Source organism: Scatophagus argus, chromosome 16 (genome assembly GCF_020382885.2).
Source record: "Scatophagus argus isolate fScaArg1 chromosome 16, fScaArg1.pri, whole genome shotgun sequence".
Lineage (NCBI taxonomy): Eukaryota > Metazoa > Chordata > Actinopteri > Scatophagidae > Scatophagus > Scatophagus argus.
The window spans coordinates 16,013,326-16,032,024 of record NC_058508.1 but is presented as its reverse complement, the minus strand read 5'-3'; the positions used below and the strand labels follow the sequence as shown (position 1 = coordinate 16,032,024).

The 18,699-nt window shown below is 42.6% G+C and overlaps 2 protein-coding genes across 3 annotated transcripts in view; both read right to left on the bottom strand.

The window, feature by feature from the left end:
• Positions 1-18,699, bottom strand: part of pde4a (phosphodiesterase 4A, cAMP-specific) — a 45,505-nt gene that overhangs the window by 19,482 nt on the left and 7,324 nt on the right. The window lies entirely within an intron of this gene.
• LOC124072571 lies at positions 4,526-11,345 on the bottom strand. 2 transcript variants are annotated; one of them, XR_006845542.1, is made up of 4 exons: positions 8,567-11,344; positions 5,920-6,946; positions 5,420-5,796; positions 4,526-5,245 (listed from the first exon to the last, which is right to left on the bottom strand). XR_006845542.1 is itself a non-coding variant. In XM_046414049.1 (3 exons), the coding sequence occupies exons 2-3, from the start codon at positions 6,937-6,939 to the stop codon at positions 5,479-5,481; spliced, it is 1,338 nt and encodes a 445-aa protein (XP_046270005.1). In that variant the 5' UTR covers positions 6,940-6,946; positions 8,567-11,345; the 3' UTR covers positions 4,526-5,478. The 2 variants fall into 2 exon arrangements, 1 of the variants encoding a protein (XP_046270005.1); XM_046414049.1 differs by having other exon boundaries at positions 4,526-5,796; positions 8,567-11,345.

The following is an 18,699-nucleotide window of genomic DNA, read 5'->3' as shown; positions in this document are numbered from 1 at the left end:
AAAGGGCCTTCCCCAAACTGTTGCCACACAGTTGGAAGCACAGCACTGACCAAAATGTCTCAGTATGCTGAAGCATTAAGATTTCCCTTCACTGGAAGCAAGCCGAGCCCAAACCCTGAAAAACGGCCCCACAGAGAACAGAACAGGCGACTGATTTGTGCAAATCTAATTCTTAATTTCTGCTTGTCTAAGTGGAAAAACAGACACTTTGTTTCTGGTAGCAGAGCTAACCTTTTTGTCAATGTTTATGTGTTTGTTTGTGTGTGTGCGCGCGCGCGCCCGAGTGTGACAGATTGTGTGTGCAGGCACGTCTGCACGACAGCCCGTCTTCGTGTGTTTATTTGCGACCGTCGTGAAGCACAAAGAGGGAACTTATTCAAACTTTGTGTCACGGTTTGAATATACACTCTGCACATACCAAATGAGAGCTCCAGTGAACAGAATCTGATTTTCCCTCAGCCTTTTTCTGTGGGAGCAGCCGGCAAAAACAAAATAAATAAATAAATAAATATATATATTAAAAAAATGACACACACAACCTGCTTCCTGAATCCGGCGTTCCACCTTTCAGCGAGCAGCTTAAAGCCCGAGCACAGTGAGGAACACAGGAGAGATAAGATGCCGTGTCAAGCTGTTTCCTCCTTTGCCTTCCATATTCAGTAGTTTGCCATCTCTTCTGAGTCTCTCACTTTTTCCCTCCCCTGTTTTACCCTGGGAGAGAGTTAACAGTCGTTTGTTTATGACGCACACAGGATGGTGGGATTGTGGAGCTCTTCTTGGAAAGTCACTTGTGAAAAGGCCTCGCAGTACGGCCTGTTTGAACACTGCTTTTCGAAGACAGACTTTAGTAAAATGTCAAGAATTCTAATTCACATGACAGTTACTATTGTAATCTCTGGAGAGCTGATGAAGAGACAATTATTCCATCTCCTATTAAATACAGAGTCCCAGTTCAATAATAGCTGGTGAAACCTCTCGAAGTGACTCATGCGCACACGTGGACGCGCACGCACACACACACACACACACACTGACAAAAACACACCCCCGTGGTGCACTTAGGCGCACACACAGATGAGAATTAATGCTGAAGCTCTTTTGTTTTCAGTCAAACGCTAAAAAAAGGCAAACTAGATGCATGTACACACACACACACACACACTCTGCACACACACACACACTCTGCACACAGGGTGATTATAAGCCGGGCTGTGGGCCGCTCTCTTGGTTTCATTATGTGAAAGCAGAGTCCCTGGCGTGTATCACTGCGGACAATGACATGATGATCAGAGGTTTCAGAGAGATGGGGGGATTTGTGCCAGCCGAGTGACTCCTTCTTATGGAAGATAACAAACCATCTCTGTCAGGATGGAGAGGAGCCCATTAAAGCTGCTGTTCCTCGTGTCGGCTCCTACCTGAACTGCCTCACTCTGACGCATGCCGGAGACAAACCTGTGCTAATGGATGAGTTAACAACTGCAGCGTCCCTGCACGGCTGGATGATGGTCTAACTCTGTGACTCTGCACAAAATGCTGGGTGGGTTTAAGCGGAAGACAAGAACAAAACATTACCGTCCTGATGACAGGCTGAGCTAATGTTACCGTTCATTTACACTCAGGAGCTTCCACTTCTTTAACCTTTTGACCTAACTCAATGACAATCTCAGGCAGAGAGCTTAAAAGTTGTATTTATTCACCATCTACAATCAACATGAAACAGAGTGAAAAAGCAAACTACGAAAACAAACTTTGTGCCCTGATATGCCAGGTGCTAAACAACATTTTCCTTCTTATGAAAGTCACGACGTGCTGACACGTATCTCATGCATCATTTTGCCTTCTAAATTACTCCTTTAAAATAAGAAAAACAGCAGTCTGTTTAATATGAATAACGGGACGAATCGCAGCCACGTATACTCAGGAAATTAATAAACGTGAGAAACAAAATATCATTTAACTATGCCGGACAGTAATTTAAAAGACATTTACAGCAACACGACTCCGGTTCATTTTGCGTGACTGAGAGATGCGGTCACTGACTTGGAAAATGTAAAGATCATTTAGCTGAGCAACGTTAAGCTGAGACGTGTTTGGATGGAAGATTGCCGTGCCCAGGTATTGCTGTGGCGTGCTTATTAAATTAGCGATGTGCATCGTTTTACAGGGAGTCCTTGTGCGCAGACTAAGCCGGAGAAATTGGACTGTTCTGCCGCAGCGCTTAATTTCCCTTTCTTCTCTGCACACGTTTCTGCAACAAAAGGAGGGGAGGACTTGAATTCACTTCATTAGTACGGCAGGCTTCAAAGGGCTTTGGAGGCCTGAATCAATGCAGCGATTAGTTGAATTAAACCTGTAAGTGTATATGAGAGTGTAGAGGAGATTTACACACATCTCCTGCATTGACCCCCTCTCGCCATCGATTATTCATTAACAATGATCACGAGTTAATTTGGGAGGTGGGGGTGTAGCTGCTGCCATATCAGCATTTTCCCAACAGTCTGGTTGGTGTCGGCTCTCCTTTCCCTCCATCACACTGTATGCCGCCGTTAATCAGGACTCTCCGAGGGGATCGTTCACTTAAGCTGCTTCAGAAGAAGAAAAAACTCCCAGTCAATCCCCACCACCGCCTGCCCCTTTTCTTCATTCTCCTCAGTTCACTAAGTTAATGATTAACCTGCCTGAGTACATCACCCTCTCTCTCCCCACGACACACACACACACACACACACACACTCACAGACACCGTACTCTCAGCCTGTGCAGAATGACAGTTATTTCCTGCCCCCGCTTCCTTCGCTGCCAAGCAAGCCCAGATGCTTATTTCCACGTGCAATCCCCCCCCCCAACACACACACACACGTACACACACGTACACACACACACTCACACATGAGCTGTGCCTCACCCAGGCATTTAGCACCTGGCTGATTGCTACCAGCATGGGGGTGGCAGTGATGGAAGTTGAAGGGAAGAGAAGCAGGGAGTTGCAAATTGGGAAAGGGCGCTACTTTTATGGGCTGACCATATAATCACAGCTGTACTCTATTGCTGCAGTTGAATCATCAGCGCATTAAGGGTTTTTCATTATGAAGCTCTCTCTCAGGCCGGGGCATGCTTTTAGGGCAACGTGCCCATAACTGACACATCTCAAATGACATGTCCACAGTGGGCTTGCCATCTTCCACTTGCCTCAGCTTGCCCTTTGTCCCTCTCAGGCAATCATGAGAGAGAGAGAGGGAGAGAGAAGAAAGACAGCAGCACGCTTCCCTTTTAATGTCGACATTTACAGTACGATGCACAAAAGCAGAAGCTCTGAAGGGAAAGAGCTGGCACCAAGCCACACGGGCAGGGAGAGCATCTGGCCACTGGAGCTTCACTGAGCCAGCATGAGAATAATGCAATGACATACACGGGGGAGGAGAAAAGGCAAGACAGGACAAGAGGAAAAAGGTGTGGGAAGGCTGTCAGCGTGACAGCGAGAGGTTGGTCAAAAGTCACACTGCAAAATCTGATCAACTAACCTTCCCGATTTATTTAAATGAATGCAATTAGATAAAATGTCCAATTAGCCCAATCAGAACCATTTCAGAATAATCATCCATTCAGGCTTCGTGACTTGCTGCTGAGCGCTCATTTCACTCATCAAATGATGTTAACTAAGAGTGATTGCACTGATAAAAATATTGTGCCTGATCTACTTAAAAAAGGTAAGGCAACTTTTTGCATCAGATTATTATGTAGATAAAGCAAGGCTAGTCTTTGTATAGGCTACTTACTTTCTTGTGTGTAAGAAATGAGTTTTGCAAGTAAAGTCAATATTAACTTATCAGGTAAAGTCAACTTAATTTTTCAAGTAACATCAACTTAGTTTTGCAAATGAGTGAACTTAATTTTATGAGTAAAGTCTATATAATTAAGCTAAGTTGACTTTACTTGCAAAATTAAGTAGACTTTACTTCCTTAAACCATTTCTTACATTCCAGAAAGTAAGTAGCCTGTACAAAGACTAGCCTTGCATTATCTACATAATAATCTGATGCAAAAAGTTGCCTTACCTTTTGTAAGTAGATCAGGCACAATATTTTGTATCATGCTTGGTCTACTTAAAAAGTTAAGTATGTGTCATCTATCTGTTGGAAATGACAATCTTCTTATCACATGTCAAGATATGTTGCCGTGGACCTAAGTGTTGACCATACTGATAAATAGCCAGGAGCTGGAACGATTAGTTGATTAATCAATTAGTTGCTAACAACTAAATTAATCGTCAACAATTATGATTTTTTTTTTTTTAGTCATTTTTTTTAAGAAGAAAAATCCCAGATTCTCTGATGTGAATGTTTTAAATTGTGGACTGTTGATTAGGACAAATCAAACAGTGATTAATTTTTCACCATTTTCTTACATAGTATGGACCAAACTACAAATCGATTTATCACACTGTATACCATGAACAAGACCCACATGAGTCAAACAATCTTAGGTATAATTATGCATCTTAACCCAAAACAAGACTTGGAAGTCGTTTAGCTCAAATAAACAAATTTATTTGACAATAAGAACTGAACTCTATGAACTCCAGACATACTATCAGAACCCCACTGACGATCTTTCTTAGAGATCAGAACACTATAACTAAATGAAATCCTAGCTGTCAAAACAGCTACATCCATTATGTGTGCCATTTAAAGTGCAGAGAACAGATAGAATGCACAATACATAACAAAATTAAGCATGCACCAACATCATCATATTCAATCAAATTAAATATTTTCCAGCATCACAGAATAAAAAAACAAGTAGTGTAACCTGAGAGAGTGCATTGGGAGAACCTTAGAATGTGCAGTGTAAAACTAACTGTCAAACTTGACAAGAGTGAGTTCACTCAAATCCTATACTTTCAACACCATCTGTATGGCTTTTAAGCATGCAAACAGACTTTGAGATCATGGACTTTGGAGGACATTTTTTTGTTTGCATCCTCCAGCTCCAAAAAGATCTTCTGAAAGACCTCAAATGTGTATTTCAGTTTATTAGGGTACCTTAGTTCCAAGGCATAGATAAGGCCCATCAGATAGGTGCAAGCATGTGCCACATCTGGGATACCAAAAAGGACTTCTGCTCCCTCGATGGCTATTCCAGCTTGCTTGGGGAGACCATCCCTGGCTTTGCTGACCACAAAGATGCCGAGGACAAATGTAGTAATGGCTTCTTGGACAGCTGCAGCATCGTCGTCATCGAAAACCTGTGAAATACACCAGAGAGAATAAAACTTATTTATTGTATAGTAATGTTAAGGATGCATAACTCTTTGTTAAATCTACAAAATAAATCTTGTCAAATTATCAATAACAGCTATTTTTGCACAAACGTATCTCATACTGACAGGGCTTTGAATCAAAAGTTATATTTTCTTTACCTGGAAGTCCTTGATTAACTCTCCAGTGTTTTCACCAAGGTAGAGAATGAGGCCTCTGATCACAACTTCTCTTCGGGACTCAACGTTGCTGTCCTACAAAAATATGAAATGAGAATACTCATTAATATGAGAAATATGAGATTAATATAAAATATGAGATTACAGATGTCAGAAGACAACTTCTTAAAACTAACTACTACTACACTGTTGTAAATACATGCCTCATTCAGCATGTCAAGGGTCTCATCAAGTTTCTTCCCAACGGCTCCACCCTTCCTCCTGTACAGGCTCAACAGCTGGGGTGTGTATTGGTCCAACTTGCCCAGGAATGTGGACTGAAGTGGCTTCAGCGTGATCCTGCGGAATTCCTCCTCAATCTGAGAGACCAAGAGACAAACATGTAGAAACATAATGAGATACAGAGAGAAAAGAATTACAGACGCACATGGGCAAGAGAAACAGATTAAAATGAGAAGACATGATTAAAATGTTCATTATACCTGGGAAAACTCAAACAAGGCAGGCCATCGAGCTTTGAAGTCAATCACAGGTGGTTTGTTGAGGATTACATCATTTCGACACAGTGAGAAGGTTTTTGCCATCTTTTCATTTATGAGTTTGTTATTGTCTCTTTTCTTGTACTCATAGAGAATCTCCACTCGCTCCTTCTCAAGTGTTGCATCAGTTTCACCTTGAGAGTGGGGTGGGAGGTAGTTTACCTCAGATTTCGTCGCCTTTTTCAAGTGTCTACACGGAGTGCTGGAGTCTGCAGCCAATTTTTTCTTTCGAGAGTTTACATTTACCTCTGGTAGTCCAAGGTGCCTCACCTTTGCTCTGTAATTGCCAAGCTTATACTTCAAGCTGTTGTGCCAACTATATAAACCATTGAACGATACTGGGTCCCTCAAAGATGGGTGCTTCGCAACAAGGGCCTCAGCAACCTGCTCCCTTTGTGCTTGTGAAGGATAGGCAGTGTAGACAAAGATGCTAGCTGCTAATTTGTCCAGAATGTTGGCTTTTACTGCAGGATTGTTGAGTAAGGTTCCGTCCTTTCTGTAAGCTTCATTTGCAGTTTGCAGAATGAGTTCAGTGTCAAAGGAGAAGGTAGGTATCTCAAACTGAGCTGGCCAGGACTCAGAGTGAAGGGAGGAGGTGCTCTCTGGAGAAGACAGAATTATGGTGGATGCTGTGGAACAGGTATCTTTCGATGACTCTGCATGACTGCAGTCAGTGCTCTCTTGGAGTCCTTTAGCATTCAAACAATCCTCAAATGTTAGTGTGATCACTGGTTCAATAAGAACCACCTTGATAGTGTCTTTGTCCTTTATGTCCTTAGTTTCAAGGAGACTAAAAAACTGACCATCGAAATCTTGGTCCTGAAACTGAATACTAAAATCTTGTTCAATTGCAAATGTCTCTTGTAAAATATTCTTCAATTCCCCCACAGTCTGAGGGATTCCTGAGGGCAAGGTAAGCTTGCGAATTTCTTCCTGCAGTATGACTCGAAGTCTGACAGACATGTTGATTCTGTAGTAGGAAAAAAAGACAAAGGGTTATTTTGAATTTAGGCATGCAAAAAATTCATTTACATCTTATTACAAAGAGATAACTTAAAAACTTTTTTAAAAAAAAAAAAAAAAAAAGAGAGCAGTATTAAAACGCATAAGAGGCATTCTCAGGTAAATAAATCACTACATTGAACACTAAAACAACCTCTTAGGCAGGTGATTTTAATGTTGTGGATAATCAGTGTATGCAATAGAATGTATGTCCAGAATGTATTCAACTGGCTCAACCACATTAAAAGTCTTCTTATAAAACTCCTTTCTTTTGTAAGATGTGGCAAGAGGACCATCAGCTCTTAAAGCTGTGCTAATTGGGTTTGACTCACTCAACTGTTTGACTAAATCGGAGACAACTAGGTTATCAAGTACACAGTCATGTTTCCTTAAACCAGGCAGGATTGAATGATCTTAATGTTGTACCAAATGCATGCTTTGGGTAACTACCCAGTATTGGCTGAGATGGTGCATTGCCATTTAAGTCATTAGGTAGCTGAGCAGGCTGCTTTGGGGCAGCACTTGTTGGGGAAGGTACAGGAGAAGCAGTGCTTTCTGATGCTAAAGTAGTAGTTATGCTAGCTGCTGTCTCTGATGTACTAGCAGCAGCATCATTGCTACTACTATCAATACAGGCAGGAGCAGCACTGCACTTTTTAAAAGCTCTGGAAAACAGATGCATTACACAGCATTAACTTTCTCTTTGTGAGCTGCTGAAAGATGGAGAGGAAAATAAGCAAGCTGGCTTTGTAAAAACCGCTGTGATTATTTGAAACAAAACAGTGCGGAACTACGCTGCTGCTTCTGCTGCGTTCAATTACACTCGGAACTTGGAAAGATCTGGGTCGGAAATTCCGACTTCCGAGGTAAATGTGTTTCACTGCGCAACCTCGGAAAACATGACTGGCCACAGTAAGTTGATGTTTGTTTGGATGTCTTTCGAGCATTTAAAATACTTCTAAGGAAGTACATCAGCTACTTAAGGGAGAGAGGAAACGAGAAACGTCATATTCCGAGTGTAAGTGAATGCAGCAAGGCCGTGGCCGTGCTGAAACCTGAAGATACACAGCGGAGATGAGAGGAGTCTGATGTATCGTCTCCATTTTTCGGCGGATTTTTCCGCTATTGTAGATATTTTGTCAACTTGTAATATATTAATTTTGTGAGGATATTAAAGTGTTGTTTTTTCAACTTCTAAAATTTTGATTTGAGGGGGCAAGACATTTATTTGAGGGAGCCAGCCTCGGTTACAATCTTCATGAAACTGAATGTGATGCATGATTGTCTGATGACAGCAGTGTTTCCTCATTACTTTTTATAACTTCTGCCCACTGCTTCAACAAAATAACAATTCTCCTTTTCATACATTAATAATTGCAAGTCGCTTTTTACGCAAGTTTACTTTTTAATTCTGCAACACTATGAAAAATAGAAACTGGCGTCCCTGCTGGCGCCGGCTAATTTCTGGCGGTCCTGTTGACTGGCGTTCTGAGCCAAAGCACGGGGGAAAAAACACATAACACATTATGAAAACTGAAAAGACAGTAATATCTAATCTAACTAGCTACTTGGCAAACTTTATTCTTACCTTAAAGGTTAGTCGACTCAACCATACGCTCAGTCTCTGGAAATGTGGCGCTGTTTTCATGCAGGAGGTACCCAGAATGCATGTCGGTTGGCGGGATTACGGCACGAAGTAAATGAAACAAGTTTATTGTTTGTTGAGTGTTTGTACTTGAGAAGATCGACTGGGATAACTAAAAAACGCTTGTAAATTAAAAAACACACAATACTTTGTATTTTGAACAAATGCATATTAATTTCAAACGATACATTTTCATGTAAAGATACAAACTACGATTTTTATTGTTAATTTCACAGATTTAATTTATGTTAGGTTTACAAATGCTCAGAATCACTTTTTTCAGTGTGTCATCTTATTAGCATACTTCCCAACGTACACTGGATTTGAATCAAAGCTCTCCGGAAGCCCTTCCAGTAGCTGCATGAGGCCTGCTCTGAGTCCTTTCGTGCATGCATCTCAGATGAGTCACAAATATTTTTTTTCTCAGAAAAAAATGAAAACATCGCTAGCCACGATGAAAATTCAAATCCACTTCGGCCCCCACCTCCACACTCTGAGTTGATAAGTCACCAGCGCTGCAGCGAGATCCACATTTCACTCCTAATACTGGACTGAACGCGGCTGTGCACAATATTGGGAAATCTGTACTCATTATTGTGCGCGAAGCATTACAACCTTAATTCTGTCAGTGCTGAAGAGACTGATGCAACTGGAGAGCAAGTCTGATTAGTCAAAACAACCGAACATTCGCTGTTTTTGATATCTTAGGCTTATCTTCACTTACATTAAAGCAACTGATGGCCAAACAGAACAAACATTTGTTTTCTTGTTCATTTATCACACAGTGTAAATGTCTGGTAATTTATATTTGTAATAAAAGATATTAGTGAACGCTTTTAGTGGCCCTGCCCACCCAAGCCTCTCCTGCCCATCCAGCGCTGTGGTCAGATCACAGAGCTGGGGATTACAGAAGATTATCCTGCCCACAGGATGAACGACCCAACTCCGGGCGGCCGAACACAGAGAGCCGGCCTCAGCCTCTCAAAGTGCAGAACACATGCCTTTCAGGAAGATCCTGGAGGGATTGGCCGCAATCACACACACCTGGCAAATGCCACAGGAAAGGGATTTATTTTATGGGTTACGCCAGGCGGGATAATCAGCCTTTATTCCGCAGCAGCAACAGGGTCTCTGCGTTGTGAAAGGACAGCCACAGCGAGGCCTCTTAATCTATTAATGCACTGTACAAAATAAATTCCACATGGATTGAGTGGTTTCACATTAGACACACAAAGCTCTTAGCACAGTGTCCTCCTTCCACCTGAGGAATTTGGGCCGTGCTGCTCTGTGGATTGTCTTACGCTCCGTATTCTTCGAAATCCACCGAGGGGGTCCGTCACTGTGCATCACCATCAGCAGATCTCTGAACTCCCGAAAAGTCACAGGAGTCTCTCCTCAGGTGGAGAGCGACTCATCCTGTCACCGCTGTGTCTGCTTCGCGGGGTTGCTCGTCTTTCAACTCGGCTCGGATGCAACTTTGTGACACGTCTCGCTGCGCGGCACACAACTGCGTTATGTCAGATTTTAAATTCAGCAGTACAGTGGAGGGAGAAAGTATAGTGCTTGTACTTTTTGTTGTTATTGTTGTGCTGGTTCTGCACCACAGCACATCGGTTTGATTTTAAACATTGACATTAGAAAGGACTTTCTGTGACTTAATTAAAACTTAACATTCAAACATATCACGATACAGAAATATGTAGAAGTATAGGCTGCAGAGGTAATCAAAAATCATTTTGGACATTTGGACATATTTTCTTCCATGTGCTGCCAGGCCTGTACTGCAGCCATCTTCACATTTTGCTTGTTTTGTGGCCTTCATGTCTGCAATCTGGACTGCAGGAAGCCGAACACATGCTCAGTTGGACTGAGGTCAGATGACTGACCTGGATAGTCAAGTTTGGACGTTAAAAAATTCATTGGTTTCATCTTGTTTGTGTGTTTAGGATGATTTTCCTGCTGTACTATTTTTAAATGTGGGACTTTTTATGAAAACAGCTACAAATCTTTACCTACAACACCACCAAGGATCCTTAAAGTCACCACTTTAACCTTACAGTCACTGTCTTGGAGTGCAGCCAAAGGAATGAAAAGCCTGTTTCTAACTGCACTGTATCTCTGCGCAGTAGTTTTGCTCCTGCACTTTTGCAGCATGTGTTAGAAATGGGGGGCAAGAAGGTCAGCACAGCCTGTATTGTTTTCTATTTTGTTCTCTGTTTTTGTTTTATCCATGACTCTTTCTGCCTGTCAGAATGTCTTTCTCACTCTCTCTCCTCTCTGACTCTGCATATGTAAAAAATGAAAAATTACAACTGAGACTGGGCAAACCCACCAGCACAATCTCATCTTGGTATCTTGTTCCTTCTTCCTCTTGTTGCTCCTCATCCTTTTTGCTCCCTGGAGCTCCCTCCCCTTTTATATGTAAATGTGCCCTGCGACCCCAGAGGCCGTTTAGTATGAAAGTTCAGGCTCTTTGAAAAGCGACTCTCAACACTTCGCTCTTCTTGAAACCAGAGTACTGATTGCCAGATATCAGAGGCAGAACTGCTTGTTTAATGGGCAGCGTCCCTCTTGAAAAGCACCTTGTAGCTTCATGACGCAGGAGGTCCACTGTAGTTCTCCTCGCCTCCGCTGCTGTGCAGACTGAAGCTAAACAGATGGATCAGCTGACACAGAGAACCATCCTGTGAGATGACAGATGGAGGGACATGTTCAATCGGTGCTCTGTTTAGTTTCCTGCCACTCGCATCCAGACAAATTAGGAGTTGAGAGACAAACTCCTTAGCGTGGAGAGTAACTGTTTCTCAGCAGCGAGCGATATTGATTTGCTTTTGCTGTATAATGGAGTTTCTCAGAGGGGAGATGTGAGCAGGAGTGGGATGCGACGGAAAGAAGCGATGGGGGTTAACGAGATAAAAGCGGCATCCTGCTGAAAGAACTAGCTTTTAATTGTACTGACCAGCATTCCTAGAAAGTAGGAGAGTGCTTGCACAAAAACCCAATTAGTGTGCATTGTGGAGAGGAGATGATGAGAAAAAAAGTAGGCTGAGAGATGCTGGAGATGCCACTGAGATGGACTGTGGAAAGTAGTGATAGCACTGGCATCTCGAATCCATAAACCTCCCTCCCCATGCTGTGCCCCCTCCCTCCCCAAGCCCAAGCCCACACAAAAAGTGGTATTTTTAGCGTATCACCCTATCTCTGAGATGGAGCTTGTAACTCCCTCTCTGCAGGCTGGGGCTGCTGGGCCTCTGTTATTTTAATCCAGACTAGAGAGAGAGAGAGAGAGAGAGAGAGAGAGAGAGAGAGAGAGAGAGAGAGAGAGAGAGAGAGAGAGAGAAGAGTGTGTGAGTCATCCAGAGATACCTTTGTGTCACTGTGGCTCTGTACCTCCTCACCACCTCACTATCTTTCCTTCCTTCTGCCTTTTCACTAAGTCTGTCTCCCTTGGCTGATGTAAGAGTCTATCTATCTATCTATCTATCTATCTATCTATCTATCTATCTATCTATCTATCTATCTATCTATCTATCTATCTATCTATCTAATGGTTGGAAAAATTCTTTATCCTTTCTGTGATTTCAAATTCCGTCATATTTAATCCAATCTGGAAGTGAAATGCAGACTAATAAGCCATCTTGGCATCCAATTCGTCAAACATATTGCCCAGAACAAAGATGGCTGGCTGCATATTACCCTGAAATGATAGATAATTACTGATATAATGTGGAGCAAACACAAATGCTGAGCAGGGCGCAGCTGAGGGAAAAGCATACACATCTGACTTCAGCACACAGTGAAATGGTCCATTTAGCTTAATGCTCTGGATTGTCCTGTAATGTATTCATGATGTGGCTGAACAAAAGCGAGTGCAGCAGTGAATTGCTTCCCTCTTGTTCATTTTGCTGTATTGTCCTTCATCCTTCAATCGTGTGGCAGCGCTGTATGCCAAGCGACTGATTTTAGAGTTAGTGCAGTTGTAGGTGAGCTGCAGTTGATGGGTCTGACTTGGAAAACAAGCAGAAATATGAAACAAAACCAACTTTGCTTTTAGGAAAGTCCTCGCCCACAGTCATGAGCTTTGGGTGGTGAATCAGAGATTGAGATGACATGGCAGGCATTGTGATCGTCCTTCGGAGGTTTTCCGGGCACCAGACCCTGACCAGGCTGGAGAGAGAGCGTATTATTCCTCTGGCTTGAGAGACCCACAGGTGATTATTATTATTAAGCTAGATTATTATGGTGAGGGACATTTGGAAATGCTTGTCTTTGGCTAGTTAGTTTCCCTTAAACCTGCAATAGCTGAGTTTCTGGCCACTTGGGGCCATTGAAAGTATTTGGCCTTTTAGCTCTGTTTTGGTTTCCACTAACACTGAATATTTGGCTCTTCAGCTGCTAAATGTTCTACCATGTTCCACGCCTCAAGTTATTCGTCCAGGCCCTCCAAGAACAACAGTGTTTTTCAGATGACGCTAAAATAAATAGAGAAAAAAGTCTGAGGTGACCCGTCCATCAGCTCTGATATGCACTCTCTGTGGACACCGGGCCTCTACAACAGTGTCACACAGTTACATCATTTGCTCTTGATGGATTACAGTCATAATTACAACAGCTGCTATAGGGGGCTTTGTCACTTGAACAGAAACATATTTCCTTTTAGGGCATTTGCCAGCACGACTGACGCACTTGTTTTTCTGAAGACCGCCTGCTTTGTTGACCAGCCACTCACTAGTCTCATTAGTCTGTCTGCCCTTTGGTCCTGGAGAGGTAGCGTTCGGTTGTTTTTGGGAGCTTTTTCACTGAAATTAGCCAAAGACGGTGAGTGTGAGCTGAAACAATTGAGCTCCAGGCCTGAAAAGTGAAACGACGAGCTGAAAGATGCTCTGAAGCTCATCAATGCTAAGGTCAGCGACAGAGTCTGGTGAAAATGCTCTGTGAAACAACCAGATTCGTTTCACACATATTCATTTCATACATTGTTATTATTAGAAAAATATCAATTACACAGTAGCTCCTTTAAATGAAACAAAAAAGAAAAATTATATTATCTGCTCTTGCAAAAAGAAGATCTGAGGATTTTATATTAGGTAAATTCTTCCTGGAAGATAACATCCCATAAATTAAGTACCATAAAGGACAATTAGCAAAACTATACTGCAATTACAGCGCTGTTACACTAGGTGTTAACCAGAAGAATCGAGTTAGTAAGAGAACAATAAGAAAATCAGGGCGATTATCCCAGATAGCAGTTAGATATCAGTGTGGGAAAGGGGGAGGATAATCTGTGTGGATTCGCTTGTCCTGAAACTGACTCACGTGACATGTTTGTCTGATGAGTCAGTCTGTCATTTTTATTCTAATGTCATTCAGTGCCCTCTCGTCTCCCTCATAGTCTCCTTTCATTTAAAGCATAAGCACTGTAATTTTAGACTCCTAAAATGTTCACCTATTCAAATGCGCTCTTTTTGTCTCCACTTCTTTTCCTCACATCACATCACGCCAACAGCTTGAACTGTCCGACTTCATTGTGTCACACAGCGGTGGCCGGACCTGACCGAAATGTCCTGCCTGCTCACCTGCACGCTCTGTTGCCCAAATCTGGTGGGAGACCTCTGGAAAGGGTGCTGTGTTGCCGGCGCTAAATAAAAGCTCAGGGATGTGTCAACAAAACTGTGTAAGATGAACACAGTTTGCATTTAGTTATGTGCATTACGTTTGCTGTAAATGCAAAGAAGCCCTGCTCTTGTTGTCTTTTTTTTCATTTCATATCTCTCTTTCATTGACCAGTGATGAATGTGCTCTCACGATGAGCTGCAGATCTTGATAATGTTATGTTCCCTGCTAATGGCAGCAGAAGCAGGAGGTGAATAACAGATATCTTTATCACATCTTTATCATGACTGAACCTCTGGGAGCCGAGTGCTCCCTGACTGATGGCAAAATGATGGAGGATGAAGTTGCGATTGGGTTATGATTCCCGAGCAGTGTGATAGAAAAGGCAGTCGGGCAGATCTTTCCGAAACGTCAGAGTCTGAGAATATGGGCTGTGAGAATCAGCAGTATGTCCAAACAGAATGGATGTCTCCCACTCTGCATGTCCCCAGACGCTTTCCGTCTCACGAAAGCATTCGCACAAGCACATGCTCAGCCACAATAGCCGTGCCAGTGCGGCTCCCTGTCTGCCTTTCACACATCCACATTTAACTATAGCGTTGCACAAGCCTTGTGCACTGCGGTTGACTATCGTTCTTCCACTGGACCTCACATGCATAATATGGAAACTACTGAAAAACTCAGGATGCAAAATGTGGAAATCATGAGAATTTCAAGCCATTCGTTTTGGAGTTTCGTGAGAGCACAACATGATGATGACTTTAGCATCATGATGAGCACATCTTCAGGAGATGTGTCATGCCCTGCGGGGTGCAAAATAAGGACATTACACACATACTCACACAAGTCTTTCACATTATGTTTACGTAATATTCCTACATGGACTCTGTCTAGCACGCAGAAGCAGCCACACTCAATATCTTCCTTATACATATTGAAACACAGAATGGAAACTGAAATAAAGCTCAATAAAACATTGGGAGCTGAGGCTGGTTTGGTTTAATCTCATTACAGTGAGAGCCTGAGGCTTCTCTCCCCCCTCCCCTATTTATAGCACCCTGAAAGAGAGGAGGGCTGGCCTTCGTGTACATAACATCACTGGCTTGTGCAACTGCAGCCGCGAGTGGCAAGGGACACGACCAATCACAGACGGGTCTTGCATCAAATCTGATGTGACAAAATACACAATTGCCAGTGATCTGTGAAGACAACCGCCCTCATTTTCTATTCTCCAGGCACATGCGCGCTTCCTTGTTTGCCACAGTTACCTTCTGTTCCTCTCCGCTCTCCTTATCTTCACACCTTCTCCCTGGTGTCGGCTTCTTTCGTCCCACCTGTTTGATGCGAAGGAATGGGCTCAGGGGTTGCCGTCTATTAAAGCAGGCAGCGTCTATGTGCAGGGGAGCATCCCGCCTCCTCCTCTTCCCCCGCTGCGATCATTCCAAGACGTTTCACTGGAATTTTTCTGGTACTCCAACTGAGGATGAGGATGAAAATTCTTGGATGGATGCAGCTGATTTTAGCTGCTCTCCAGTATGTGCCTGAAGAGTGTGTTGATGCAAACATGCATGAAGATTGGGTACTCTTGCTCATGGACACTTTGAAACGTTTGCTTGGCGCTGTCAGTGCTGTGGACTGCAACAACAACCTTTCAAGTTGTTAAAAACTGCAAACAACAAAATCGAGAAGCTCAGGAGAAAAGCTGCAAGGAGCAAGAGGAGACCCAATTCTGGTGTTGTTTGAGGAAACATCTCACAACAAAAAATGCCCAATCCACACAAGTAATAACTAAATAAGCCCCTTGATACACACAACAAAAATGAGAGTTAGTAAGAAAGAGAGAGAACTCAGACTGGAGTCTCAGTGGTCTTAATTACTTTGCCTTTGTTGGGGGTAAAATACACCTCCCAGTCTGCGTCAGCATCATTACAAAACCTGTCCAGGCTTTGTATAATGCCGAATGGTGCTTAAAACCTCCTGCTGTGGACCTGGCTCGAGAAATAAAACGTGCAATCTTCAAAAACATCCATATCTCAAAATGAAAAGTAGAGCATCCAATGAAACCATCCTAAACCCTCGGGCAATGTATTTTCCGTCCTCCAACAGCCTGAATGCTGAGTGTTAATGTGTGAACACGGACATGACCCTCAGTAAATGCACTCGCTGCTCTGACAAGAAAGGTTACGCTCACGAGTCGATCTAGCAGGGGTCAGGAGCTGGAAGCTGCAGCTCTTTTAGGAACCAAGGTGTGCATCAGCCTGCCTGCGCACTTCAGTTCACTATAAATCATAAGCTGCTTCATGCAGCTTATGCACACACACACACACACACATATGTATGTACCTATTGCATCTGTTTTATTTTCGTGGGTTTCTGAATCATTCTGCCTCAGTGGCAATAAAAAATGATTTCGCCCTGACTCTAACATGAGGCAACACGCATAATGCATTTCTAAGCACAAGCACCATCTGGCATCAACATATCAGTACCACAACACACAGTAATAATAATAATGATGTGGGATGCACACGTGTACCATCGGTTGTTAAATGTTAATGTACAACAATGGGGAGAACTTTATAGTCTGTGTCAGTGTCACATATCTTGTTAAATGGGAACATGAGGAACGTCCAAAGTGTTTTTTGATTGCTTCAAAGCTAAAAGCTAAAAAGAGGACCACCGACTTTTAGTTCCCACACATCTACAAGCACTGCTGGTATCCAGGAATGTAACAGTCGGCTGCTGTTAGTAAACACACCATTAAGCGATTCTGGAGAAAGATAGTTGATCTTTGAGTCTTATTCCCCAGGTCGCCAAACACCAAGGCTGAGATGTTTTGATGTTTTGCCAATTTTGATGACCTGGGAATGAAACTTAACAAGCAGCTATCGTTCTTCAGAATCGCTGAGGCTCAGAAACATCCCAAGCACAGCAAAATAATAAGAAAATACAGGCAGAGGACAGAGAGTCTACAGATAAAGATACCACCTCACACTTCTAGTGGGTCATAAGTGATGATTGAGTGGGAGTTCCTGCGTCTTCTGCCTTTAAGTACTGCACTTAAATACAATTTTGAAGTAGTTGTAATTTACCTCTCTATTTTATGCAACTTTGTTCTTCTGCTTCATTATTCACTATACTTCAGAGGAGAGTGTTGGATTTTTTAACTCCACTACATTTACAGCTGGAGTTACACCACAAATTAAGACTTTACTGACACACGCCGCACTCAAACTGTCTACAGAAACTGTGTGTTTCCTGTCTACCTGCTGCATTGTGTCTGGCGTTACACTTCCCATCTCTGTCCAGTTCCTGCCACTTAGGTTACTAATCCCACCCCGACTACCTTTACCTGGGCCTTGTTCTTTCTTGTATGTGTACCTGGGCTCTCCTAGTGTTCCTTGCTAGTTCATTGTGTTCCTCAGTGACCTACGTTGCAGCTATTCTTCCTGTTTTGCCTACCTGGTTTCTTGGATCCTTGCTTATCTTGTGAATCTCGTCTTTGTCTTACCCTCTAGATTTGTTTGCTCTTGCTGACTGCTTTACCAAGTACCGAACCCCCGGCAGTCCAAGTCCTGTCCCCGCGATGTGCTTTTGGGTTCCTTTCACTGTTCCTTATCTGACAGACTCTATGTGGACAAAAGCATTGGGACACTTCACTGTTACACCAACCAGTTCATCCCAAAGGTGTTGGATGGGGTTGAGGTCAGGACTCTGTGTGGGCCAGTCAGGTTCTTCCACACCAAACTCATCCAACCATGTGTTTATGGAGCTTTGCTTTGTGCACTGGGGCACAGTCATGCTGGAATAGAACTGCTGCCACAAAGTTAGTTATAGTGTAACACAAACTAAAACAAAACAACATCAAAAAAACAAAACAAAATCATCTCATAGAATATAAATATTGTTGATTAAACCACCCAACAAGACATGAAATTTAAACTTAGCTCCTTGCTCCTCAGCTCAGTTAAATGCTGCCTATTCCTTAATTCAGTAGTAACACTCATAAGCAATTTTTTCCTGTATTTTTAATTTGTATGTTCAAAGTATTGACAATACTTACATACTTTGCAGGATTTTTACTTGTAAAGACGTGTATCTTACATTGTGATATGGCAACTTTTACTCAGGTAAAGGATCAGAGTATTTCCTGTACCGCTGCCTGAGAGGTTTTCAATCTCATTGTACTGTACGATGACAATAAAGACATTTTATTCTTTCATCTAGCAGCAGCTCAAATGACACTGAATATTAACAGGCTGATTTGGTTTTCTGCTTACCACATTAGCACACTATGAAATATTTAGTGGCCCTTGCGCTGCTATTGTTTTGATAGCGACTGAATATTATTTGATGTTGTTTGCAGCATTTTTCCAATTAAGTTCACACAACAACAGTGGAGCTGAGTCACAACAAAACAAAAGCATTTCCTGCTATGTTTCTGTCTCAGACATACTCTGTGT

What these genes read in the sequence shown, in the direction of transcription:
- LOC124072571 (XM_046414049.1), bottom strand. Translation starts at nt 6,939, where the DNA reads ATGTCTGTCAGACTTCGAGTCATACTGCAGGAAGAAATTCGCAAGCTT. An exon ending in CCTTGTTTGAGTTTTCCCAG is followed by an intron (nt 5,797 to 5,919) that starts GTATAATGAACA and finishes TTGGTCTCTCAG; the next exon opens with ATTGAGGAGGAATTCCGCAG.